Source organism: Phaethon aethereus (assembly GCF_964289735.1).
Source record: "Phaethon aethereus genome assembly, chromosome: 2".
In the NCBI taxonomy this organism is placed as follows: domain Eukaryota; kingdom Metazoa; phylum Chordata; class Aves; order Phaethontiformes; family Phaethontidae; genus Phaethon; species Phaethon aethereus.
This window is the reverse complement of record NC_138582.1, coordinates 27033111-27059692: the sequence shown is the minus strand read 5'-3', so window position 1 is coordinate 27059692 and position 26582 is coordinate 27033111. Positions and strand designations below refer to the sequence as shown.

Sequence of the window (26582 nt, the reverse complement as noted above, 5' to 3'; positions counted from 1 at the left end):
GTAATTTTAGGCAAGTGCTCGCCAAGCTACCAAAAACTTTTTAACATAAAAGAGTGCATACTAACATGAGGGAGCTACAGGTGAAGTAGACGCCCACTGAATGAGTTTGGTAAAATTCAGATTAGTTCCTTCCTCTTCTATTTGAAAACAGAACGGAGAATAGAATGTCTCAGTATTGATGTTAGATGTGGTATCGCCACCTCTTTCTGTTAATGTCTTTTAAGAAGTTTGTGATGTTTTGGCTAAAACCTAGAGTTCACTCTGTTTATTTGGAAGACACCTTTCTTGGAATTAATTTGAAAATGAAGTTTACTGAAATGGAGAGAAATTTGCAGTGTAGTGTGTGAGTATTTTATCTGAGAGTCCCGTGAAACAGGTGGTAACAATTGGGAAAGAAAACTCTGCAGGAGAGGAATAACAAACCAGTTCTCGATGTATCGGTGCTGATGAAGGTGTGATAATTCTCATGTCAGTAAATTTACCTGCTGTGCAGAAATGAGGCATATTTAGGGCATACTGTTTGTTTCTAAGTCCTCTGGACTATTTTAGCTTTTTCACTGTCCCTTTTCAGATATGTTAATTCAGCGTTTTGCGAAACTTTTCTTTGGCTGTCTTGCGGCAGTCACTAGTGGAATGATGTATGCTGTGTACCTCTCAACATATCATGAACGGAAATTCTGGTTTTCCAGCAGGCAGGTAAAGAAAAAAGTTAAACTACTGAAACAAAAGCCAAATTGTGTCCTTGAAATCAAAGCTGATCTATGTCAGGTTAGAACTACTTGCGCTCAGAATCCCATGTTGTTCCACTCAGGCCTCTGTCTTTGATATAGTTCTTTTTTTCTTTTTTTGTTTTTCTTTCTTTCTTTTTTTTTAAAGTGTTTCTCCTACTAACAGAAGTCTTGTCTTGTCATGGTTTTATATGTTTTTCCGTGCCATCCTTTATCATTGAAATACTTTTCTAAAATTTGGAGAAGAAACTGAAGCATGCTGGGATTGCATAAGCTAAACAAAAGGGATTAATGTTTTTTGTTTTGTTTTTTTTAAGAACTGTATTATTTAGTGAAGTATGAAAAGTTTGAACTAAATTCAGGTTTGTGAGTATTAAAGGATCCTGTGGATCTTATGCTGACTTACAATGTAGATTTGAGTTGCTCTGATTCTGAGCATGTTTGCTAAATTGTAGAGAGCATTATATACCTGACAGAGGTGCTGTGAAGATTAAAGTTTTCTGGAATACTTTGGGGATGTACAGTGGAGTCATAACCATGCACTGTATTACAAAACCGGTCTATCTGAAAATATATAGTCTTCTATGGGAAGAGATTGCAGGAGATGAATACATCTTTTTTTTCCCTAGGAACTTGAACGAGAAATTACATTTCAAGGTGACAGCGCCATTTATTACTCATTCTATAAAGAACTGCTAAAGGCTCCTTCCTTTGAAAGAGGTACAAAACCCGTTTGTTTTATTAACCATGAAAAATCCTGTTCCTTTTGGAGACAGTAAAAAACTGCAGACTGGGGAGACTCATTTTATACTCTCATATAGGTATATCAGTCAGATTAATTAAAAACTGCATGCTGTCCTAACTTTTCAGTGCCTTTTAAAAAACAATGTTTAACTATCCTGTATTCCAGTGGATTTCCTTTAATCAATACTCTGCAATAGGATTAATATTACTGTCATGTTGCCCCTTATGGAAGTTATTGTTGGGTTTGCCTATGCTACATAGTGGATCTTCTGCCATGTAAGTGTAATTGCTGTTTAATTTGGGAATGACAGATGGAAATTACTGTTTTCCATCCTCTGTCAGAAGATGGAACAGTTTCTGTCAAGAGTTGATCTGTCCCTGCCAGAGGTTTCCACTCCTGCCAGCTATGATGAGTAGATGTTGGTGAGCACGGAGTGATGGGGACAGAAACCAACAGGAAGTAGAACAAATGGAGTGGCAATGGTCTCTCCTCCCTTTGTGATCCTGCTGCTTATCCTGCACTGGCTCTGGAGCTTACTGACCCCGGGTCCCGAAACCAGCAGAAAACTAAAGCAATGAAAAGAAGATGTAACGCTTCTGTGCTAGTTTAGTGAGTTCAGAAGGACACCCGGGCTAGCATGGGGAAAAGGCGAGAACTCCAGGAGAGAACAGGGATTGAACAGCGCTCTCTTGCAGCGGTCAGCCATTGAATTAGTTGAGTCCTCTCGTGAACTCTCATCTGAAGGCAGTTAAACTTTGTAGGTATAGTTTTATTGGTGGAACAGTTTCTCAGCTGATGTGTAGCACGTCAGCACTATATAATAGGTCTTTGGTACAGTCACTTCCTCATTATCTCTGGGAACATTACTCATGCTGTGGATAGATGGACTGCCTCATTCAGTCATGCTGTCCCTGCAAACAGGTAGACTTATGTGTCTACTAGGTATTATAGGGACACACAGTTTTCAAAGGTGTATCATAGCTGTGCTAAACCTAGCTGGAAGTTCTGCAAGACCTGGTTTGGCCTGCAGAGAACCAGCTGCAGACCACACACCATGATATGTTCAGAGTTGGAAACGGTAATCTTGTTTGGGTGTTGCATTGTTGTTGGGTGTTTTGTTTGGGTTTTTTTTTCCTTCTCTAATTTAGATTATTTTTCCTCTTCCCTCTATTGTCCTAAGTAATTATGTCATTTTTTAAATTATAGTATATCAGAATGATGTATCCTTCGAGCATGCCAGCTTCAATTTCATCTCAATCCCGTTATAAAGGCATATTGTGTTAAGTGAGTGATTTTTAGAAGCCTGAGAAACTCGGGGCTAAAAAGGGTGACGAGGCCATCATAGCTGACCTCTTGGTGGAGACAGGATTAATACATCCTGCTCATCCCTTTTAAATCTTTATCTCACTTCTTAAGAACCTCCTGTGAAGGAGATCTGTAGGTAGATGGTTCCAGGACTTCATCAGTATGTTACTGAGGCTATGCTTCAGCTGGTTAGTTTTGGGCCTTCTATTTAAAGGCTAGATCAAAAAATGAGAACTTTGTTGCTAAATCAGTAGGGTGGAATGGCATCTGGCACAGAAATTTCTCCTCCCTTTAAAATTAGGAGTGGTGAATCAGTCAGTAGCTTTAATGAGCATATCTGTTTCCCCCTACCTTTGAGTACACTTTTACCTCTTTTAAGAGCAGCAATAGTAGGTGATTCCAAGAATAATATATATTTTTTTGTCTATAGGTGTTTATGAATTGACACACAACAATAAGACAATATCACTGAAGACGATCAATGCAGTCCAGCAAATGACTTTGTACCCAGAGTTGATTGCCAGTGTTTTGTATCAAGCATCTGGTAGCGAAGTATGTGCACTTCTCCCTACTTTCTGTGCTTTCATTATTGTGGGGGGGGTGTGTGTGTATGAGAATTTCTCTGCTGTATGCAATAAATACTTGCAATTTCTGTTGAATGACTTGAGCTAAGCCTCTCACTAGGTCCAGGTTCTTCTCAATTCTCATCAGTTTCTGGCACAGGATTTTTGGGGTTTATATGCATTAAACTTTTCTGTCTGTTATTCTTTACTTCTACAAACTGCTTAGAAATGTGGAGAGTATCAGTGCTATCCATTAAAACCAGGGAACTTAGTTTCTTCAGAGTACAGAAGTCTGTTATAGTGGTACCTGTCTCTAGCCATTCTCATATAGATAAAAGGGAAAAAACACTTTTGTAGTTAAACCTTTTGTCTCTTTCTGCTCTACTCAGGCTTTGTTCTGCTTACGCTGCATACTTGTGTGCTCTCTTGTTTATCTTTCTTTTTTATTTATTTCTTTTATACATGCTTCTCTGTGTTTGGAACTATTTTTGCCACATCTTTACTTCTCCAAGTTCCTTCTCCACATAACTTCTTGCAGTAGGTCCTGTGAACTTTATAGCTCACTGCAGTATAGGTTTATTAAATCTGACACATAAAATGTTCATGCTAAAGCAATTACAAAAGTCATGGCACTAGCAAGCTGAGTCCTGAAGTGCGCTCTTAATTCACACTGCTTTGTTCTCCCTGAGCCCAAAATAAAAGCATGCTCAGCACTTTTCTAGAATAGGGCCCATCTCTTACCTGTTTGTAAAGCACCTAGCACACTGTTAGCAGTATGTAAATAGTAATCATTTCCAGCTTCAGCTCAGTTGCCGCTATGTCTCTTCGTTTTTATTTGTAATTTCAGGAAGTTATTGAACCAGTGTATTTCTACATTGGTATAGTTTTTGGACTGCAGGGAATTTATGTGACTGCATTGTTTGTAACCAGTTGGGTTATGAGTGGGACTTGGCTGGCAGGAATGCTGACTGTAGCATGGTTCATTATTAACAGGTAAGAAAAACATCTTTATACAATCTAGTTTGTCAATAAGGCAATATTTTAAAATATTAGAGCAGATTGAAATGCTTTCTATTAAACTTTGTGTTCTCATTGTGAGAACAAGCTCTTATGCCGAATACAAAACATCTCCCAGAGATGCATTGATTCTCGTGATACTTTTATTAATGGAAAGGCCTCCTGTTGTCCAAACCATCCACGCTGCCAGTTGAACTGTCTTTATATATGTGTGTGAATACAGGAGTATTCTCACACAATTCCATTTTCCAAAAACATCCTCAAAAGGTTTTGGTTTTGTGCTGGTGAAGTGTGAAAGCACATTTGCAAAGCTGCTGTAAAACAGAAGTACTCTCTGTGGCCAGCTCTAAATATTGTGATGGTTGTTCTGTTGCTTAAAACAAAATGACCAAGTGTATTTTTCTTGTATAGAGTCTTTATATTTTTTTAATCTGCTTTTTGTAGTGGGTTTTTGTGCAAAATGGAATCTTCTTAGATGATCCTGATCTCAAGATTTTTTTTATTTTAAAATGTTTTACTTGCAAGAAAATGTCCCTTCCCTTTATGAAAGACCACAGTAATAGGGAACCTTACTTGGGCAATGGGAATTTGTGTTCAGGTTCCTGCTTTTTGTCACCAAGTATCCCTGGGGCTTTCTGTGAACTTGAGAGCACTTGTAAGAAAAGAGCTATGGAAGAGCAAAATGTTAGAGATAGACCTTTAAAGTTGAACTGTTGGGAAGTGTTTTTTAGGAGTGTGAAGTCATCATGACCGAATCTGTGATTAGTGGCTAAGAATCCTGTATACCAAGCTGGTGTGAACACGGGAAAATGGGGAAAATGGTGAATAATTTTTTTTTTTTTTTTCCTTAACAGTAAAGAATAGTAAACCATGTTAGCAAATTGAAAGGTCTAGTAGTTAAAAAAGCTCCAAATATGCTTCTATAAGAGGCTTCAGAGGTAAAAATGAAAGGTGACGCCTTCAAATATCTAAATGATAAAGGAGCTTGAGGCTACTTTTTAAAAGCATAGTAGACGCAAAGAAGACTATGTACCTCTGATGCCTTTGATGACCTTTGAAAGTGTGACTTGTGCTTCTAAGTCACTTTAGCACATTTTAAAACTTTCTTCTACAGCTCTAATTGTGCAGATAACTGTCAAGTCATTCCATGAGAAGACCCTGCTTCTGTTCTGGCCCATGCTCCCCATCCGTCTTTAATCTCTTGTTTTGCTGGGCAGAATTTTCCCTGTAGACAGAGTATCTGCTGGTCCTGGTGCTGCTATGAGGGAGCACTATTTTGGATTCTAAGTATGTTGTGCTCAACCGCCTAAATCATTTATTTAAAACATATTGTATGAGAGCTGAAAGGAGTCTTTTCTCTCAGCTGTGAGCTGATTTTCATCGTAATGTGAAAAGCTACTGTTACGGCAGCGGTCCCCTGCCTATGGACATAAGACCGTTTAGCACTGCTTGTGGCCAAAGAAGGCTCCATTGTCACCGTGAGTGTTGGCAGAAGCAGCATGTGATGTGTCCAGCTTGCACAGTGTTGTGGTGGGTCAGAAAAGGCTGGAGGCAGATGCCTTTTGGCTTCAGTCCAATGAACACCACCTGATAAGGAGACCTGCTGAATAAATGAGTAAAGATTGGACTTTCCATGCCGCTACTAAATTTGTGACCTGTATCAGCAGCGAAATTGTGTCAGTATTACTTTGCACCTAATACAGGAATTGTTTGCTTGCAAGGCCCCACTGGTAACTAGAAGTGACATTTAGGCTTTCCTTGATATTTTTGTTCCATAAATCTTGTAATAATTTTCTTTGCCTGTACTTTTATTCTAGGACAGATACAACAAGAATTGATTACTCCATACCATCAAGAGAAAATTGGGCTTTGCCATATTTTGCATGTCAAGTAGCAGCTCTCACAGGCTATTTAAAAAAAAACCTAAATTGTTCTGCTGAGGTAAAGCAAAATTAATTTCTTAATAAAGAGATGCTGGTAGAACTGTGCTCTAGAGTAATTACCTTTGTCACTATTGCCCTACTAGGCAGAAAACAGTAGATGTTTTGTTTGTTCTTTTCAAAACAGCCGCTTGGATTTCACCTAGGCATGTGCAGTTTTTGCTAGGAACTCGTGCCCTGCCCTGTTATGCACCCGTGAGGGTTCAGAGGGAACAGTGTGGTAATGAGCTGTGTGCTGTCTTTTTAAAATAAACTGATGCAGAATTTTTCTCACTACGTGAACTATTTTTTTGCTCTTCTGTCGCTCGGAGAAGAGGGTCATAACCTCCTTTCCCTGTCTCTCTGTCAAAGATGTTTCTTCTGATTTGCTTTAAATGTTTTTGGATGTTTCAGTAATTACTTTCTTCCATCTGCGAACATGTTAAATATGTCTGAAGTCAGTATTTTAATTATTTCCTAAAATAATGATTAATTTCCATAGTTTCTGTTTTAATGACTTTTCAATTACTTAGTGACAGAGATGTATAGGTATGAAATTAATGCTTTTTTGTTTTTCTTTTTTTCTCTAGAAGTTTTGTTACCTTTTGGTGAGTGCTTCAACATATACCTTCATGATGATGTGGGAATACAGTCATTATCTCCTGTTTGTCCAGGCTGTTTCTCTTTTTCTCTTAGACAGCTTTGCCCTGGCACAGACAGAGAAGGTATTATAACTCTTCAACCTACTGATAGTTGGGGACTTAAATGCAGCCTCAGAGATGCCTGCCTTACATATTGCTTAGGCGCGTCAAAGAGCACAGAGTGAGTGATGACTTGAGTGTCTTGCAGCCTGGGTCCAGCTGAAGTGCATGTCATGTCCATCAGAAGAATAAAATGGCTTTAAATTCACTCTTTTTTGGACTACTGTGTTTGGGACAAACAAAAGGGTCAGAAGCTAAACAAAGCTTGGCTGAGCAAATGACTGCTATTTAACTAAAAGCATTGCCGCTGCTTCTTTTCCTCTTCCTTGGACAGCCTTTTCTCAGATGCTCATTATCTAGGAAACGTAGTCACTACTGTCTCTGCCCTAAGGTGAATCCTGTGATATACCCTGCACACTTAACAGCGAGATACTGCTTCAGCAGGAGAGCTAAGAGAGAGAGAATACTGCCTTAAATAGGGTGACACAACAGTGGTTCAGAACAGTATAATTTTGAGCTTTATGGGGGTTTTTTGTGTCAGAACTGAAAGCTCTTTGAAGTCATATATCTGTATTTCCATGTGGATCCAAGAGGTCCATGGTGCAGCCAGAAGGGGTGGCCGGGGGCTCCTCTTCGTCTTGCAGAGTAGGGCTGACTTGCACATAGTAGCACGAAAACTTACAGAGGGCTGAAGCTAAACAAAGCTTCTGAGGCCTGAAACATCCTTGGAGAGCTGAGAGAATGATGAACTCTAATCAGTCATGCATCCTTTTTGGCCTAGCTGCCTCTGCTTTTCCTTTCCCTATTCACAGTAGGGTGGGGCTGACCAAAAAACTGCTCTGTGCAGTTAAGGAGCTCATTTTCACCCTGAATGGCCCACCCTGTACTAATTTAGCCAATACATAGGCTAGACAGATGCTGAAGGCCAATTGTTTTTTTTAATACAAGAAAGTATTTGAATTCATTCTGCAAAATGTTTCTTAGAAATGTTGCAAGAATAAGGCATTTTTACTCAGTCTGTTGCAATATGCTACTTCGTACATGTGTGCCTTCTAGTTTTATTAGATGTAACTTCCATTTCAAACTGCATGCAATACTAATTCGTCACCTCTTCTTTCAATTGCTTTTTTTTCTGTACCTCAGTGGTGGGAAATGTTTGATCTATTTCAGTTCAAAGCAAGGCCCTTAAAATATAAGGGTGTTTTGGTAAAAGTCTGAAGAATCGAGTATCGGGGTTTGCAAGATCTGCTTATCCATTAGTAAATAACAAAGTATCAGTAACAGTCTGTGTATTCCTGAGATAGGTTAGATGAACAAGATACTGTGAGGGCCAGGAAAGCGCATGTTTACAGTAGTCAGCTCTTTCACACAAATTGTGTGTTTTTATACTGTTGCATTGTGGTTATTGCTTCATGCTGCATCACAGTGAGGCGTTACAGAACGGGGAGCCTTTGTAAAATACTACTACTTCTGGCATTTTTATAGAATTCTGATGAAGTAATTGTGCACTAGTTACTGAGGCTGACCAGGATCATTTTGATGTGAAATACTTTCCAGAGCTAAATGGTGCCCTGCTAGATTAGTGAGTTGGAGGATAGAGATCTATTAATCCCCTGATTAACAGAGGAGTGAGCTATCTGCTGCTCTAAAAAGCAAGACTTATATCCACTGTAATTTTATTTTATTGTGTTTTATTTTGTTCTTCAACAGGTGCATGAAGTGTACAAAATCTACTTGTTTTCTCTCTTCTTGGGGTACCTTTTGCAGTTTGAAAATTCAGCCTTACTAGTGTCACCATTACTGAGTCTTGTAGCAGCTTTAATGCTCTCTAAATGCCTTCAGGTAACTAGACTCTCCTCTAACTCTGAGTGTAGTTTTTATTATTTAAACTGAACTCCAAATGATATGGCATTCTTAAAATATTTTTGCAGATGAATACGAAAAAAGGTACATTTATATCAAGATTGCTGAAAATAATGTATATTTATTTGGTACTTACAATAACAGTGACACTAAACTTCTTACTAAAGGTAAGATTCTTCTGTAAAAAGTGATTTTTAACTGTCAAAATCTAAATGGAAAGTTGCAGATATATCTTGGAAAAGTCTTTTGAAGTGTTGCTTGTCTTATTAATTTGAGAGTTCATAGCTTAATTCATAGCAAATTGGAGTACTAAAAATTGAGTAATTTTTTCTCTATGAAAAGTCTTCAACAACTTAAGCAGGTGTTTTTTGTTAGGGTTTTGGTCTTTTGGGTTGAGGTTAAAGCATAGTATAGAAATACTCTTTGAGTCACGCTTCAGTTATTTCATAAATGTGGTTTTTATTATGACTTGGATGGCCTCTACAAACTGGGCTGAATATTAAAACAATATTCTTGTGCAAGGAGAAGACCTAATAGCCAGGAACAGGTATGACTAGTCTCAGGTTAGATGTTAATTTTCAGATAAATTTCAACTAGAGCATGGGAGCAAAGACCTTCACTTAGGGTAGGAGCCAGCTAGGAGCTGAGATTACACTATGAGATTTTAGCCTGGTCTTGTATTTTGATTAGCAACTCCCTCTTACTGGCTTTAGCCTTTTACGTAATTTACTGTGCTTTTCCTCTATGTCTCAAACTCACCCTGGTTGTGTTAATTAATAGTGTTGACTTAAAAATAACCTAGTGAACCCTAAAAAGTTTGAGAAGATGCTCAGAACTGATTGTTTTCTTGTGCCATTCAGATTGGCTAGCCTTGCTGTATCTCCAGGAACATAAAACCTAACCTTGAAAAATACAAGTTAAATTACGTATACAGTACACAGAACTTCTGGCTGCTCAAACAATTTATGTGAAGATTACAAATGCTTATAACTTTTGCTAGGCTGCAGTCGTATTTGTTTAGTGGAGCCAAAACGCAATGTTCTTTGGCTTGTTTGGGGGTAAGTTTATGTCGGTTTTTCATGATCCTTTTTACACTGCTCAGTAGTCTTTTGACAACTTGTTGACAGCTTTTCACTTGCGCTCCTGTTGGGGTGCATGAATGAAATTAAGGAAATTATATTCTCAAGGAAACCCTAAAGATAGATTTATTCAAGTGAAGATTTACAGTACTACATGGGTACCTTAATTGGTCCACTTAATCACATTTGTTAGCTTTAACTAAATCTTGAATAGTTGATTGTTCCCTACCATTTTGTAATCTGAATGAAGTGACTTCGTGAAAGCTGCCTCCAGCACTTGATAAGATTTTTACTCTGCTAAATTAATTTTCAGATGTTTGTTCCTCATAAAGAAAATGAGCATTTGCTGAAGTTCATTGAAGTAAAACTTGGCTTAAACACAACTAAGTAAGTTTTTAAACTCTTTACACCTTCTAAGATATCCAAACTTCTGAAACTGCTCTGAGAAGTATAAAATTTAAGTGGCTTGTGAGAATTTTATAGAGGAGTTAGGGAAACAGTTTCTATTTGTCGCTGGTTTTAAGACAGGATTAAAAAAAGATGCATATACAGAATTTACTTGGGGTTTTGAGGTTTCTGAGGCACCTCAATATTTTTCATGCCTTGGGGTGAAAGCACTTCATAGATTTTTGTTTTCTTTTGATGTTGAAGAGCAGAAACCTTCTGACACTGACAGGTCTAGTGTTTCTAATAAGACTTGAAAGCAAAGATAATAGGATAAAGGCGGTGTCACTAACATTTTATAGCTTGGAAAAGAAAGGGCTCTGAACTATCAATACTATCTCAGAACAGGGTTGGGTTGTGAGGTTTTAGTTCTGTAAGAATAACACCCCCAAAAAAAGCTGTACATTTCAGAAGATATTAGGACAAGGGACAACTTAAAAGTCAGAGGGAATGGTTGTGATTCTAAGAAAAACTGTTTGCATCTATGAAAGAATTGAATGTTGGTCTACAAGAAGACAACATCATGGCTACAGATTTTCTGGAAAACTTCAAATGAAGTATGGTAAGGACTGAGACATCGCCTGGACCCAAGTGAAGACTTTCAGTTCTGTGCAGGAATTGTGACTCTCTCCTGGGAGCTGCATTTCTCTTAAACTACTTCACAGCCTTTCAGGGGAAGAAGTGGAAAATGATGTCACACATAATTGAAATTGTTGGTAAATTTTTGGAAGACAAGATGTAATGATGTTGACTAAGATGCATTGTTTAACACATGCACGTTCTAAAGTGTTTTGCAAGAAAAGAAAGGACCGCTTCTGGTCAAGATTTCAGTTTATTCAGCTACCAGGTATTATGGATTTTATTTTTTTGTTCCCCTGGGGACTTGCTACATGTTACTTTCCAGGCTGTCAAACTCTGCAGTGAAGCCGGTGATTGAGACAGACTGCGTGCAACTACACCTAGAAAATTGTGTAACTGTGGGCTGGAGTTACGTTTTGCAGCACAAGAACTTCAAGATGTGACTTTTAAGGCCAGTTTGGACATGCCCAGCTGTTAAACGTTAAACTGATTCTGTCTAATTGAAAGTGGTTCAGTTCTCTAGTCTTCCCTTGGGGGAAAAGGAAAAGGAAAGAGAGAGGAAAGCAAAACAAAGTAAGACAAGAATGCATTCACAGCATCACATGCTGCACCAATTCCAGTTGAGAATACACATTGATAGTGCTTCTTGGCAGACTATATAACCTTTGTGCTCATTAATTGAGAAAGAAGAATGATCGAGTGGGTTCGGCTACAGAACTAGAATTTCAGCATTAAGGATTCTATTCTTGGCAGTGCCTCGAGCTTGTTTGTGATCTCGGATGACCACTTTCCCTTCTTCATCTCCCGGTTTGGAATGAGGACAAGCATACCTTCTTGCATCAGTATCTCTAAAATCTTAATCCACTGTGACAACAAAGTGCTTTGTGGTCCCCATAATGGAGTTATATGGGAAGTTGAAGTTTTTGTGATGTAAAAGAGTTGTAGTCTGCTCTCTTCAGATCACAGATTCTTTTTTTGGAAGACAAGCTTTTGACAGTTACTCTGAAGAGTACTTGCAAAGTGGTTTCAAATGATAAAAAGATAACTTTTCAAAGATGAATTTCAGATAGTTTCCTATGACATGAACAGGTTAAACTGTGATAGGTTGTGTGCCGTTTTTATTTCTAGTCTGTGGGGTATTGTTACTGTTTTTAATGGGATGTTTTTGCCTTACTAGGAATTTTACAATGAATTGGCTCCTTTGTCAAGAATCTCTTCAGGCACCCTCCCAAGACTTTTTTTTGCGACTAACACAGTCATCACTGTTGCCTTTCTATATTTTAGTATTAATTATCTGCCTTTTTTCTGTAACTCAGGTCATTTTTAGGAGAATTTGGTAAGTAACTTATTTATACTGAAAAATAAGAAGTTAAAAGAGGTTTATGAATGTCTAAGTGAGTGGTCATGATGTTTGTTGCTTCAGAGTTTGTTGCACCATTGAGCTTGCCACGGTGTGAGCACCAGTGGAAAGGCCCCACCAGAGGCCCCTAAAGAAAGTACTTTAGTGACAAGTTTCTTGAGCATTCTTCCACTCAAGACAGGGAGTTGTCATTGGTTTTTTTGCCCCATGGGTGCAATTCCTGCAGAGCTCTGCGCAATGTTTTGTGATATGTTTATGTCTCTTCCCATTGCGAGGGAGAAAGATGTTTCTGTTTCACTGTTTTCCCCTTCTGACAGGAAAATTGTTGCTAGAAAATTTGTTTCTCTGGTTTCGGATTGGCTGTTTTTTTTCCGGGTTTGCGTACTGTGAAGGATGAGATTGGTGGAGTTGAGAGGATTTCAGATTTCTAATGCTTCACTTTTTTTTTTTTTTTAAAACTCTTGTTTACTGTGCTAAGGTCCATCAGCCTTTGCTACTCAGAATAGAGCTGAAGTAAAACTGCCTCAATTATTTTTAGTTTCACAGTGATTCACAGTTCCCTTGAGGGAAGGGATAGTAGAGCTGTCTGTTTACAGACTAAGAATAGCAAGACTGTAGATCCTAGTGTAGCTTGTCTTGGAAACTCAATGGCTAGGAAATTATCTCTTCCTGGTAGAAGATGTAATGGTGTAACTGCTCAGGTATTAGGGCAAATTTCTCACTTGTCTGCAGCAAAAATCAATAGACTTTTTCAAGGACTAAGACATCTAATAGGTAAAGATTACATTTCTATAAATGAAAATGTTTGTCAAGTTGGATATGTGATAGTATATCCCAAACAATGAAGCAAACTCTTCTGATTTTTTGCTAGTAGTTGAAATAGCTATTTACTACTTCATAATGAGCAGTGACTCCAGTATGTACAAGAGCTTTTAAAAGAAAAGCTTAAAATAAACCTTCTCCTCCTCCTTTTTTTTTTTTTTCAATTTTGAAGCAGTTAATAATCTGAAATATTTTTCCATTTGTTGTGAGGAAACTTAATATAAAATTGTAACCTGAAATCACATCATGGTAGAATAAAGTGTTACCTGTTGTGTGCCTTGCTGTCTTGCTTGTAGAAAAACATTTGTAAGATTTTCATTGATTTTTATTTATAATATATTACTGGAATTTATAATAATGTGACTAAAAACTGGTTTTGTTATCTCACTTTGTCATAAGATGGTATACACATTCCATACACAATTAGTGTCCTACAGATTCCATAATTCTTCACCAAGCTAATGATATGAAGACACTTATTCAGAATGCATGTACAGCATGCTTCATCTAAATGTTTGTGGAGTGTGCATGCTTTTAAATTAGACTGTCTCTTGTTGCTGAATTACCTTAAAATAAGATTTACAGTCACAGGCAGTGATCCCATTGTATTAGTTCACAGCCATTGTTCCGGAGAGGTTACAGTCTAAAACAAGGGACAGTGGGTACTGATAGGTCATTGATGAAGTACAAAAACAAATAAGCAGTGCAACAATATTGTATTATATGCCACGGAATCATCTCAGTGCACTGCTGACTTAAAGGTCATAAAAGTATTTTTATTGGCACCTTTGCCTGAGATAATGTCTGAATTAAGTGATGTCTCATTTTCTCCAACTGCAGTGGTGAACCACTGAAAGAGACAGTTAAACTTGAGGATGGTCGAATTGGAGAGAGGCCAGAAATAGTTTATCATGTAATTCACACAATTTTACTTGGTTGTCTAGCGATGTGTTTGGAAGGGTAAGTCTGATTTTGATGTATCTCTTTTGAAAGCAACAGAGATTCCTAACTGGACGTGATGCACCATTCACCCCTTTGAAATTCACCCCTTTTCAGAAATATATTTGGCATATAGTGGTACTAGTTAGTAGGGGAGATAGCAAAGATAATTTTTACTATAAATTGGATAAAGGTATATGATGAATTGTGCTCAGTCTCTTTAATATGTTTTCTAAGTTTTAATGCAGCCAAAATCCGAGACATTAATTGAAGCAAATTTTAATCACTTTATGGTATTTAAGTGTAGAACTGAACTGTAATGCTTTTAATATTGTATTCTAGTGAGATCTTGAGTAGTGTTTTGATGAACAGTGTGTCCTGGAATATTGGGAAGATTTCTGTGCATTTCTTGTGTCTATGCTAGCATGATGTATACCTTTGCTTGACATGCTAAAGCAGTAGCAAAGCTCTTTTCGAAGGTATTGTGTTAGTCTTTAAAGCTACAGAAGCTAATGTTGGGAAGATGTTGTTACTCTAACCTTGGCTCTCGGCTAAATCAGCTTGAAGGTGGCAGACTTGTATTTATGTTACACTCATCGTCCTAAAATCTGAATATTCACAGATTGTTAAAGTGAGCAGACTATTGTGTTACTGTGTAGTTGTCTTGACTTGTCTAGCCTTAAGAGGCAGACAATACCAGCAAATCATAAATTGCCTATTAAATATTTTCCTTTCCTTTCTTCAGGAACTCCCTTATAGTACAGTGTCTGTACAGCTTTGCTGAATAGCTGCTTTTTATCCTTGCTTGGCTGGAAAACCGCAACAGCCAAGTGACTTTACTAGTCTCTTTGTTTTTCTTTCATCCTCCCCTGAACTCTGTGAAGGATTTTGTCATCTTTGACCTTGGATCTTGCTACTACATCTTGCAGCAGATAATCAGGTGCCTGCTCTTCTGCTAGAGATTTCCTTGGTTTGCCCTTCAGTGCCATCAAATTTGATCTCAGATTGCTTGAACATCTAGACTGTGTTGGACATACGAAATAAATCTGAATGTTTTTATAAATAGCTCAAATAGAGGCATGTGCAGAGTCCCAGCTAAGTTACTGTGATGTTTTTCAGAATGAAGTATCTATGGACACCTTATGTTTGCATGCTTGCTGCATTTGGTGTGTGCTCTCCTGAACTTTGGATGACGCTTTTCAAGTGGCTTCGACTGAAAGCTGTGCACCCGATATTGCTGGTGAGTTGCTGTTGCCAAGGTCTTGGGAACTATATCTAGGAAACATATAACTTTTCAAACAACAACGACCTAAGAGCTATAGAAGAACCTATTAAAAGAACATGTAGTTCTGTGAGCAGTGGATTTCATATAGTCCGCTTCCTCTGTGTCTTTCATTCTTAATGTCGTACATTCACATGTTCTCTGGTACCTGGTGATAAAGTTGTGTTCACACTACAGCCTCTCCTCCTAAGAAGCAAAGCTGTCTTCATCTTTCTAGCTTTCACTCATCTGTTTAATTTCTTTTAACAAATCTTTGAGACCTTAAGCCCTCTGATGTATTTAGTTGTGATTGGCCAAGAAGGTCAAGCACTCTGTAGGAGGAGTGCAGGAGAAAAAGTACAGGCATGCAGGTAAGCATTGATATAAGCCTTGTTCACTAGGCAATGAGGCTAAAAATGTAGTAATTAAGTGTATTTTATTGCTGAGAGTGAAGCTCCTTCATAAGAAATGCGTAATTGTGTAAGATCTGTTCATGTGTGGCCATTATACAGAAGTGTTGCGATTGAAGATGAGCTTGTGCTATAGTGCAAACAACTCCCCCGCTTCCAACCCTAGCTCTGTTCTTAATATGCCAAGAGTTACTTTGTGCAATTTTTGGCAGCTTTCTGCATTTTTTTAATAAAGTAAGGGTAGGATATTACTTACCTTAATTTCAAGAGGCTTATAGGAATAAATATTTAATACTTAAACAGAGATTCACTGTGTCACTCGTGAAAATGCCATACACTCTTACATCAGAAGCAGTGACAGTGTTCTTCCAATCAAGGAGTAACAGTATGTTCATATACACAGTAAACATATTCCTTCATATACTTCATGTTTTCTGCTATATAGGCCTGCTTTATTACTATTAACACAGTAGGTGTGTTAATAGCTTATTATCAAGAGAATGTCTTGTGTGCCCTCCTTACCAAATGTTTTCTGTACCATGCTAGCTATTTTCTCCTTTTTGCAAAGTGAAAATTGTATCAGCTACAATGATGGTGTGCTTAAGAATGGATTTCTAGGTTTTCCATATCAATATTGCTAATCTGAACAAAAGCATCAAGAAGATTAGAGGTTTGAAATGCTTGTTTTGTACTTCTTTTTCCTTTCTCAGATTATCTCATTTTCATTTGTATGTGAGAGGTGTTTATTTTAATTCTGTTCTCTACATCATGTCCATATTGCATCGTTGTTATATGAATAGTAATTAACCATCCCTAATATTGGTGGTAGAGTTATCATGGGTCAAACAAGTTGTTCTGTGCAAAATTAGGCTAATTCTTGTTTGCAGAGAGTTTTTTTGCCTGGTAGAAAACTGGGAAATTTCACCTACTGTCACTCCAATGTTTCAGGCATAAATGTAGCCTACTATATGAGCAGAGTCAACATATAGTCCAAGATTGAAGAACAGAGAACGGTCCATAACCCATTTCTTCTAACACATGTTTTATAGGCTCTTATTCTGAGTATGGCAGTTCCCACAATAATTGGATTCAGCTTGTGGAAAGAGGTAAGAAAATTACCTTTGTGGTTTTTGTTTTATATGTAGGCACAATATGAGTCAAAATGAGGAGCAAATGTAATGAAATATACTTGGTGAAATGAAATATATATGATGAAATAAAAGCTGTCATCCACTGAAAATGTTTTCTTTTGTTTTTTGTAAACAAAACTGTTTACATTTTTCAGCATGGGGTATTTTACAATTTAATTTGTTAATGATTGCTTCTTGTAGTTAAGTGTTTAAATTTAAATGAAGACTTTATTATATTCAGCTGTTATGCTTTGGATATATAAAGTGACTCAACAAAGAAAATATTGCCAAGGAAAAACTCAGGATATTGAAAACTGTGTTGCCCCAATTTTGATTTTAGTGAGGGGGAGTGAGGTTAGATGGAAGTAAAATTATGGGAGGCCATACGCAAATAGTCTGTTTGAAAAGCTCCCATCAAATTAAAATGGAGTTAAATCCTTTGTGCAGAGTAGTGTGTAGAGATTAAGTATATACTACAATACAGTCAAGAAAAGCTACAGATATTTCCATGATTAAAATAAATATTTAGTTCTTTATTGCAAATCACAGACAGCCTGGGAGGAACAGTATTTGGAAATTATTTTTTAAACTTCCGCAAGTGCAAAAAATATGGGAAATACCCCATAAAGTGTAACCCTCTACTACACAAACATAGCTTCAAAATAGTTTATAAGAATTCAAATAATTATTAAAAAAAATCAAATACAAAAGCTGGTGTTGACCAACAGTATTTTAACAGATTTTGTAACATCTATCTTATAATAGAAATTTCGGTTGCAATGTAATCTGACTCTTTACACATTTCTGCCAGAGAAATAGATATTCTCCTGAAAAAGCTACAGTTGCTCAAAAGAGTTATGAAATATATTACAACAGAGGAAACTAGGTTAGTTGACCAAATAATTCTTTTCCAGATTATTTTTTAATAAAAGCAGTGTGGGGATTTGGACTCTAGAGGGCTTCATCCGTTACAGATGCAGCTTTTGCTTTTAAGCAGTGGTGAACAGTTTGCTCTCCAGGTTCATAACTCATCCCTGAGCTTGGAAACTTTCATTAATAGTAACAGGACAGTGCAAATGCCTTGAAGCTCTTAGTCTGTTACCATGGCTATAAATGGCTGAGTGTACAGCTCAGCATCTTTCTGCTTGGCTGCCTTCTGACTCAGGCTGGCATAGTCCCTCATCTAACTAGTTTCTTCTAAGGGTTCTGATTGATACATGAAGCTGTTTGTCCTTGGGGTGGCAGTAGCAGTTCCTCTTTCTGTCTGTCTGTTGTTCTGGGGACCATTCAGGTATATGTATAACAGCACTGCTACAGCTTTCAGCCCTGATATAAACATAAGGCAGCTGTTCTTGTGCTCTCCTAACATGTCTGGCTGTAGACTGCCATCACTTGACAGCTGATTTGTCCAAGTAATGGGAGTGGAAACTCCCCAGTTAAAAGCAGGCTGCCATTTCCAGCTGTCTGTCTGCTATGGCTGTCCCAAAGTAAGTTGTCCCTTTAGTCTGGCATAACCTGTAAACTTTATCCTTTTCAGAGCTGGCAACCAGTAGCTTTCACTTACTATTTACAGCAGCATGATCCAGCCCCTCCAGGCTGGCCAGCTTCTAGCCATGCCTTCTTCAGATAAATGCTCAAAATGGCTCCCAAAATGGTTTTCAAGAGCATAAAGTGAGATATCCTACTTCATACAACATAGTGTACTTTCTTTCATCACGGTAATTGAAGTAAAAGTCAGAGGAAAGTCCAGGGCAGATTACCCACATAATGCTCTTCTAGGAAATTTCTTCTCTCCTTTCCCACTTACATAGCATCTTTCCATCAAGTCACCACAGTCCAACCCCGCCCTGTTCAAGCAAGTTTACCATGAGAGATTTGTCAACTTCTGGGTTCACTGTCCTTATTTGTATGCATTTGCCTGTGGAAACCTGAACTGTGGTTTTGATGCATTTAAGGCCAGTTGAAGTTGGTGAATGTTGTTGCCACATAGTTTCTTGGAGTTTGGTTTTGTTTTTTTACTTACAAATATTCTAATAAAGTAGGATTAGAGATGAGAACTTGTATTTAACATAGTTGCTTTGGAGAAGGTCTCCTGCTGTCAGATAAATATAAACAGTGTGTTTCACAAAATATTCAAACAAAATATATACCTTCTTCACTGAGTAAAAAACTGATTGGATGGCCAGGCCCAAAGAGTTGTGGTGAATGGAGTTAAATCCGGTTGGCAACAGATGGTGTTCCCCAGGGCTCAGCATTAGGGCCAGTTCTGTTTAACATCTTTATCAACAATCTGGACAAGGGGATTGAGTGCTTGCTTTCTCAGTATATTTGCAGGTGACACCAAGTTGAGTGGGAGTGTTGACCTACTTGAGGGTAGCAAGGCTCTATAGAGGTATCTGGTCAGACTGGATGAATGGACTGAGGCCAATTTTATGAGGTCCAACAAGGCTGAGTGCCGGGTACTGCACTTGGGTCACAGCAACCCCATGCAATGCTACAGGCTTGAGGAAGAGTGGCTGGAAAGCTGCCCAGTGGAAAAAGACCTGGCGATGTTGCTTGCTGAACATGAGCCAGCAGTGTGCCCAGGTGGCCAAGGCGGCCAACAGCATCCTGGCCTGTATCAGAAATGACGTGTCCAGCAGGAGTAGGGAAGTGATCGTCCCCCTGTATGTGGCACTGGTGAGGCCGCAGCTCTAATACTGTGTTCAGTTTTGGGCCCCTCACTACAAGAAAGACACTGAGGTGCTGGAGCGTGTCCAGAGAAGGGCAACGAAGCTGGTGAGGTGTCTAGAGCACAAGTCTTCTGAGGAGCAGCTGAAGGAACTGGGGTTGTTTAGTCCTGAGAAGAGGAGGCTGAGGGGAGACCTCATCGCTCTCTACAACTACCTGAAAGGGGGTTGTAGTGAGGTGAGCGTTGGTCTTTTCTCCCAAGTAACAAGTGATAGGACGAGAGGAAATGGCCTCAAGTTGCACCAGGGGAGGTTTAGATTGGATATTAGGAAAAATTTCTTCACCAAAAAGGTTGTCAAGCCCTGGAACAGGCTGCCCAGGAAAGTGGTTGAGTCACCATCCCTGGAGGTATTTAGAAGCCATGTAGATGTGGTGCTTAGGGACATGGTTTAGTGGTGGACTTGGCAGTGCTAGGTTAACAACTGGACTTGAGTCTAAAGGTCTTTTCCAATGATTTAGAATGCTTTAGGATCATTCTATGAAAAATACCAGTCAGGAAGGACAACTCAGATGAAGCCCAGTTTTGTTGTGTTATTTAAGGCCTAAATATAATGAGATGCTTTATAGATTCTTTTTTATTAAACTGTAAGTAACCAAAAATATGTTTACGTTAGTTTTTCCCTAGGATAATGACAGAGCTTTCAGAACTACAAGAATTCTATGATCCTGATACAGTAGAACTCATGACATGGATAAAGTGAGTGTGACATCCTATGTTTCCATTTTACTTCTTTATGTCAGGGTTTTTATGTCAGGATAATTCCATGGGGAACAGAAACACTGAAATTTTTGTGTCCATGAGCCAGTGAAATTAAATATCTGAATGTGAGGATTTAGAGACTTCAGTCAAGAAACGTGTAGCGTGACTTGTATGATTCAAACTTCCCCTTTGACCAGAAGGCTGGAAAGGTTCTTATCTGGCTGGCTAGGCAGGGCATAGCAACTACTGAGCTATGTTACATGTTACATAGTTCATACTGAGCCATACACATAGCTGATACTGAGTCAAGTTATTTTCACAGATACATTTTTCTTCTCACCAAAAGTTTCAGAACTGGACTCTGGCCTCATTCAATCTAACTTTGAACTATGTCATTAGGAGCTGCACTTCTCTGAAAATTAGATCCCCTGTGTTCAGATAACTTACTGTTAACTGTATTTTTCTAGAATATTATTTTCTGTATTTATGTAGTCTTTAATGTCAACCTGTTCATCTTCAGAAAAGACAAGGCTGGTAATTATGGTGTTCCAGCCAATTTCTTCTTTCTGGTAATAGTAGTGTATGTTGTTTGTCACTGCTGTAGCTCTTCAAGGCAGCAGATGGAATAATGCCAAGTACCTAATGGCTTTTACATTAGTCTGCATATATTACACTTCAAGTACATCATTAATCATGGTGAATTGCATTGAGATTCACTCAGCAAAGAGCAATTTGACTGCCCTTATTTGTAGCAGCTGTTCATATTTTTAATGAAAATAAGGAATTTTTATTCTTAAAGATGTACTTGGATATCCATATTGGAATTTTAATTGAATGTCATTATTACAGTATATTCTCTTAAAATTTTCTCTCTGATAAAATGAATTTATTTTTTAATTTTCTCTGCAGGAAAAGTTGCCCAGAGTCTGTAATGAAGTGTGACAATGACTGTTTTCTTTCACTGAGACAGGAATACGAATAGTCAAAAGATGTAACCAAACACAGAAACATAATTACTGTAGGCATTATTCTGTATCATGACACTATTTACTCCTATACGATTATATACATGGTCCTAGAGATCAAATGAAAATAATCACAATTTTTTCCCATACAAGGTGACATCATGTTGTTGCTCCTTCTACCTACCCTCTCTCCCAAGCTTGTTTTGTCACAAGTCAGCAACCATTCGAAAAGCAATAGTTTGATCCATTCCAGGACCGCTCTGAATGGTGTTCCATGGATTATCACAAGGACGGGAAGAGAACAGCCATCAGCCCTTGCCCCAGCAGGAGACCTTCCTTGCAAACTCCATATTGCTGCAGGTCTGAGCTTTTCCCGGCAAGGAGACTACTGCCACTGCAGCATTAATACCAATTGTAATTAGACCCCCAATGATATGTTCATGTACTCCAATTCATACTATAGCACCTTAAAAGATTCACACAGCATTTAAAATGAAAAACATTGTTTTGAGAAATGCATCCTATACTCAGATGTGTTATGTTGATGTTCCTTTTGCAGACGACAAGCTCCTGTGGCTGCTGTGTTTGCAGGCAGCCCACAGTTAATGGGTGTTATTAGGCTTTGTACCGGATGGATGGTATCGAGCTTGCCTTTATATAATGATGATGATCTTCTAAAAAGAAATGAAAATGTGAGTATCCGATTCCATAAATGTATATGTATTATCAGTGATTTATAGATTGTTCCATCATGTAAGACTGAAGTGCCTGACTGAGATGTGTGGGAGTACTGTAAATGTTGATGCTCCAAAGAAGATGACCGTGTAACATTCCTCATTACACACTTGTCTGCATTGCTCTTCTGTGCCCCTCCCCAGGCCACCTGGCAATGCAAATTGTTTGTTTGGTGCCACTCTCACTACATGTAAGCAGCATTCCAAATACTGCCCCCCACCAAGTATTTCATTACTTACTTCATCACTGATTTTTGCATTGCATTAACATGTTTTCTTAATTTATAGATTTACCAGATCTATTCAAAGAGGTCAGCAGAGGATATTTATAAGATACTCACATCTTACAAAGCAAATTTTCTGATTATTGAAGATTCCATTTGCAATGAAGTGGGACCTGTAAGAGGATGTAGAGTTAAAGATCTATTGGATATTGCTAATGGTCATGTAAGTAACAGTAGGAAAAAAACATGTTTGAATGCATAAATAATTATTTTCAAAAGAAATCTTCTTATAATGCTGATCTTATTTTTCTGACTGTAATTGACATGTAGACAAAGACTTATAAATTTTAGAAGTGATCAATTAAGTTTTGGGTTTCTTATAGACCTGTAATCTTACCCCACACTATACTTTAATTGCCCTAATCCCTCCTAATACATCCTAATAGTATTTAGCTGTGCTGCTTTTCTGCCAATCATTAAATACCATTTAACTATCTATAAATGTTTAAGACTGTAACACATGAGAGGTTATTAGAAAAGCAGTAAAGCCCTGCCTCAGAGGGCATTCTTTACTAGCTTTAAAGTTGAAATTTTAAAATAGATAAACTCAGTTCTTCTAAAACTGCCTAGGATGAGGACCAGTCCGCATTCAGTTCAGTGCAGCCTATTTGTTACTGCTCAGGCTACAAGTCTGTTTGGTTCAGTCTTGCAGAGAGGTTAGCACCCTGTTGTGGTTTAACCTGGAAGGTAGCTAAAACCACCACACAGCTGTTCGCTCACCACCTCCCCCCCCCAGCAGGATGAGGGAGAGTATTGGAAAAAAAGCTAGAACTCATGGGTTGAGATAAAGACAGTTTAATAGGACAGAAAAAAAAGAGAATCATCATAATAGTAATAAGAATGGTAAAAGAATATACAAAACAGGTGATGCACAATGCAATTGCTTACCACCTGCTCACCAATGCCCAGCCAGTTCCTGAGCCGCAGTGCCTTCCTGGCCAGCTCCCCCAGTTTATATACTGAGCATGACATCGTATGGTATGGAATATCCCCTTGCCCAGTTTGGGTCAGCTGTCCTGGCTGTGCCCCCTCCCAGCTTCCCGTGCACCCCCCGCCTTCTGGCTGGCAGGCCAGCATGAGAAGCTGGACGGTCCTTGACTGCTTAGCAACAACAAACAGCAGTATGTTATCAACATTATTTTCATCCCAAATCTAAAACACAGCACTATACCAGCTGCTAGGAAGAAAAGTAACTCTATCCCAGCTGAAACCAGGACACACCCCAACAGATAGTTTAAGCCACAGCTGGTAGAAAGTTTGGTTCAATAAACTGTAGAGTTAAGAAGATACCCGTGAATGCTACTTCAGTCATTGCAATGCTGTGTCTCTTCTGAATGCTGGTTAGCACTGCTCTTGCTGCTGAAGTAGGCAATGAGATGGGACTTGTAAGGTGGTCTCATTACTACTTGTTCATCTGCTTCTTGGGAATCCAGCAACAGTTTTGACTTTGCAAAGGCAGGAGTGGCCTTAAACTCACTTAGGGTTTGGTTGCTTATTCTCAGGTCAACAGGAGAGATGGAGTCACCAGTTAGTTCTAAGCATTCACAATTTAGCTTAATTTAGTTGGTTTCCTGACTAAGAAAAATAACTTAAGCATCTATTTGACATTACAGCCTGTTGTGTATTATCTATACCAAGTTAATCCTTGGTTTGAATGCCTTTTTTTTTTTTTAATGGGGAGGATACATTTGTTTCTGGTATACAGTCTTATTTTCCATCCTTGGGGTAAACTCCAAGCTGTTCATCTGTGTTAGGTATTTTATAAGCTCTGCTTTCGATGATATACATTTCAAAAAAATTTGTAATGTGAGCATTTCATTTCTGTAGTTGCTTTCGTTTGGGGGAGTAATTGTAGGGCCGATATGTTTTTAGAGGATTACTCTCTAATTTCCCCCAAAATCTACAACTGGTGGCATTTTCAGCTGTACGTTTCCTGGCCAGGTTATCCATGGAGGATATTGTCTCTGTTTTTTTCTATCAACTTCCTTACTCATTGCTGAAATCTATCCGTTTTCTTCCTTTTCCTTGCTGCTAAAATCATGTATGCCATGATTAGTCTGTGTTGTAACCAGTGTACTGTACCATAACAGAGTGTGCGTGAATAATCTCCATCACTGATAATCAGCACATGTTATCTCTCAGTTTCTTCTCAGATCTTATTTTGCATGAGTAAGTTCCTGTTCTCTCCTCACACTTAGGATGTCAGCTGGAACAATTAACCACAGTTTCAGGATTCCATTCCCTCATTCCCCTGCATCTCTCATCTCCGTGCTTCCTGCATACTTCTCTCTCGCACATAATCCTGATCTCATCCTAACTACAGCAGCACAGTTTTACTGTCAGGTTTTTAAGTTTTTGGTTTGTGTATCAGAATGAGTTTCTCCCTCCTTTAATTCCTAACACCCAGTTAGCAGTTCATCCTAAGGAACACTTCCCAGTACTTTTCAGAGCGCTTGTTGCTTGCAATGATAATTTCAATCAAAGGGAGGGGCAAAAAACACCAAAAGACAGTATACAATGCAAGGAGCCTGTCTTTGAAAAATGCCACACACAGCGCTGTCAGTACACAAAAACAGTCATTTATTATTTTTGTGTAATTAGGATTGTTGAAGTGACAAGGGTTATCCTATTTATAGTGGAGAGATTAAGAAGGGGAAAAGAAGGTTCATGATGAGTCTTGCAGTTAAAATCTGTTCTGCTGAATGTCTGTAATCTAAATCTGTAACAAAACAACTGGTATATGCATTCAAATGTAGACAACGGAGTGTTCAATATTTTTAGAAAAAGATTGGTTGGCTAGTAATGAACATCACTTAGGCTTCCTTTCTGTGGCTGAGTCTGTACTGGGTTGGATGCTAAAAGTGATAGCTGTAGGAAAAAATGGTCAACAGGAATAAAGTATTTTTTCCAGAAAGTTGACATAGTTTGCTCCTGAAAGTTGATATGGTGTGTTGTCTCAGGAAGCTTTGAAACAAAACTTTCCATTTGCTTTCTGACAAAAATTGTCTTAAGTCATATTGAAAGATTATCAAGACTTTACAAACTAGTGGAAGCTAGTGCATATGTAGTTGGAGATTGCAGCATTTACTTATTCCCGAAGTAAGTGAGAGAGTGGACAAGCTGTTATGCTGTTGACAGGTCTATGGATGTGTTTTCCAAATTGCTGTGTTTAAGAAGATAAGTATTACTTTCTAGCTTGGGCTATGTCCTATAGTCCTAGTCTGATATCTTGTTTCTGACACTGGCGGAGATCATTTGATTATTGATAGGGCAAGACTGTTTTCCAGCAGTCTGTTGCTGAAGGACTCAGGGGAAATATCTTTGTGTTTAGTAGCCACCATGAATTTGTCCTACCACCTTTTTTTAAACCCATGTAAATTTGCGCCATCAGAAGGAGTAGTGAAGGGATTTCTTCAAGGATATCAAGTAGCAGATGCTAAAATAGGCAAGCAATTTGCTTCCGAGTCAATTGGTTGGAATTTATAGGGCGATAATGTGTCTTCAGTCTTTATTAGGTATGTCAAACTGCCTTGGCCTGGAAAAGGTAACTGAGAATCTCCTTCCCTACATAGGTGGTATGCTATGTGCTGGTCAGGTTTAAAGTACTGGGTTAATGGGGCATGTGGCTAACTTCCACTGCCCTTGTTCTTTATTGTATGAATAAAGTATACTAGTTTTAATGTCTGCTATTCTGAAAAAGGTATTAATTCACAAAGGCTATTTTAGATGGTTAAACAAATTATCAGAGAAAATGTTTTCAGCTTATTGGAATCATACAGTATGGAAAGTAAATGTCTATCATAAATAAAATTTGCAGAATACAGAAGTAAATTAAATGTACAGAATTACATTCTGTAACCACTTATTTTCAGTATTTTAATTAGATCATCTTCTTTTCTGACAGGTGGTTTGTGAGGAAGGTGACAGCTATGCCTACTCAAAATACGGACGATTTTGTCATGAAATCAAAATGAACTATTCTCCATATGTGAATTATTTTACTCGGGTATACTGGAATAGATCCTACTTTGTATATAGAATCAACACTGTGATATCCTTCCAGTCATGAAAAAGCACGCAAGCGTCTTTCTGAGGATTGATTGTGAATGAAATTCAGTTGGAAAAGTTCCTTTTGATCAAGGAAGTTATTTTTGCAGATGCGTGGGCGCACATGCAGTGTATTGACAACTTTATTTTACCAAACTGGAATTCTTTGAACTGCAGATCAACAGAGACAGATACCATCCTTGAAGGAAATGGGAAAATTTGTCATTTTTACAGTCTTTACAAAGTATGACAGTCTT

At 38.2% G+C, this 26582-nt stretch overlaps 1 protein-coding gene across 1 annotated transcript in view; it reads left to right on the top strand.

Annotated features, from left to right (window-relative positions):
• The window catches only part of DPY19L4 (dpy-19 like 4), a gene marked incomplete at both ends in the record, with an annotated part of 30462 nt that extends 4115 nt beyond the window's left edge, over positions 1-26347 (top strand). Inside the window, 17 exons of the mRNA XM_081996939.1 lie at positions 572-696; positions 1358-1448; positions 3209-3330; positions 4189-4334; positions 6176-6299; positions 6868-7002; positions 8689-8820; positions 8910-9008; positions 10234-10307; positions 12121-12279; positions 13966-14085; positions 15184-15304; positions 16785-16841; positions 20210-20292; positions 21820-21952; positions 22283-22441; positions 26183-26347. Coding sequence (XP_081853065.1) covers positions 572-696; positions 1358-1448; positions 3209-3330; positions 4189-4334; positions 6176-6299; positions 6868-7002; positions 8689-8820; positions 8910-9008; positions 10234-10307; positions 12121-12279; positions 13966-14085; positions 15184-15304; positions 16785-16841; positions 20210-20292; positions 21820-21952; positions 22283-22441; positions 26183-26347 — 2045 coding nt within the window. The remainder of the gene's footprint in view (positions 1-571; positions 697-1357; positions 1449-3208; positions 3331-4188; positions 4335-6175; positions 6300-6867; positions 7003-8688; positions 8821-8909; positions 9009-10233; positions 10308-12120; positions 12280-13965; positions 14086-15183; positions 15305-16784; positions 16842-20209; positions 20293-21819; positions 21953-22282; positions 22442-26182) is intronic.
• Positions 26348-26582: the final 235 nt, after the last annotated feature.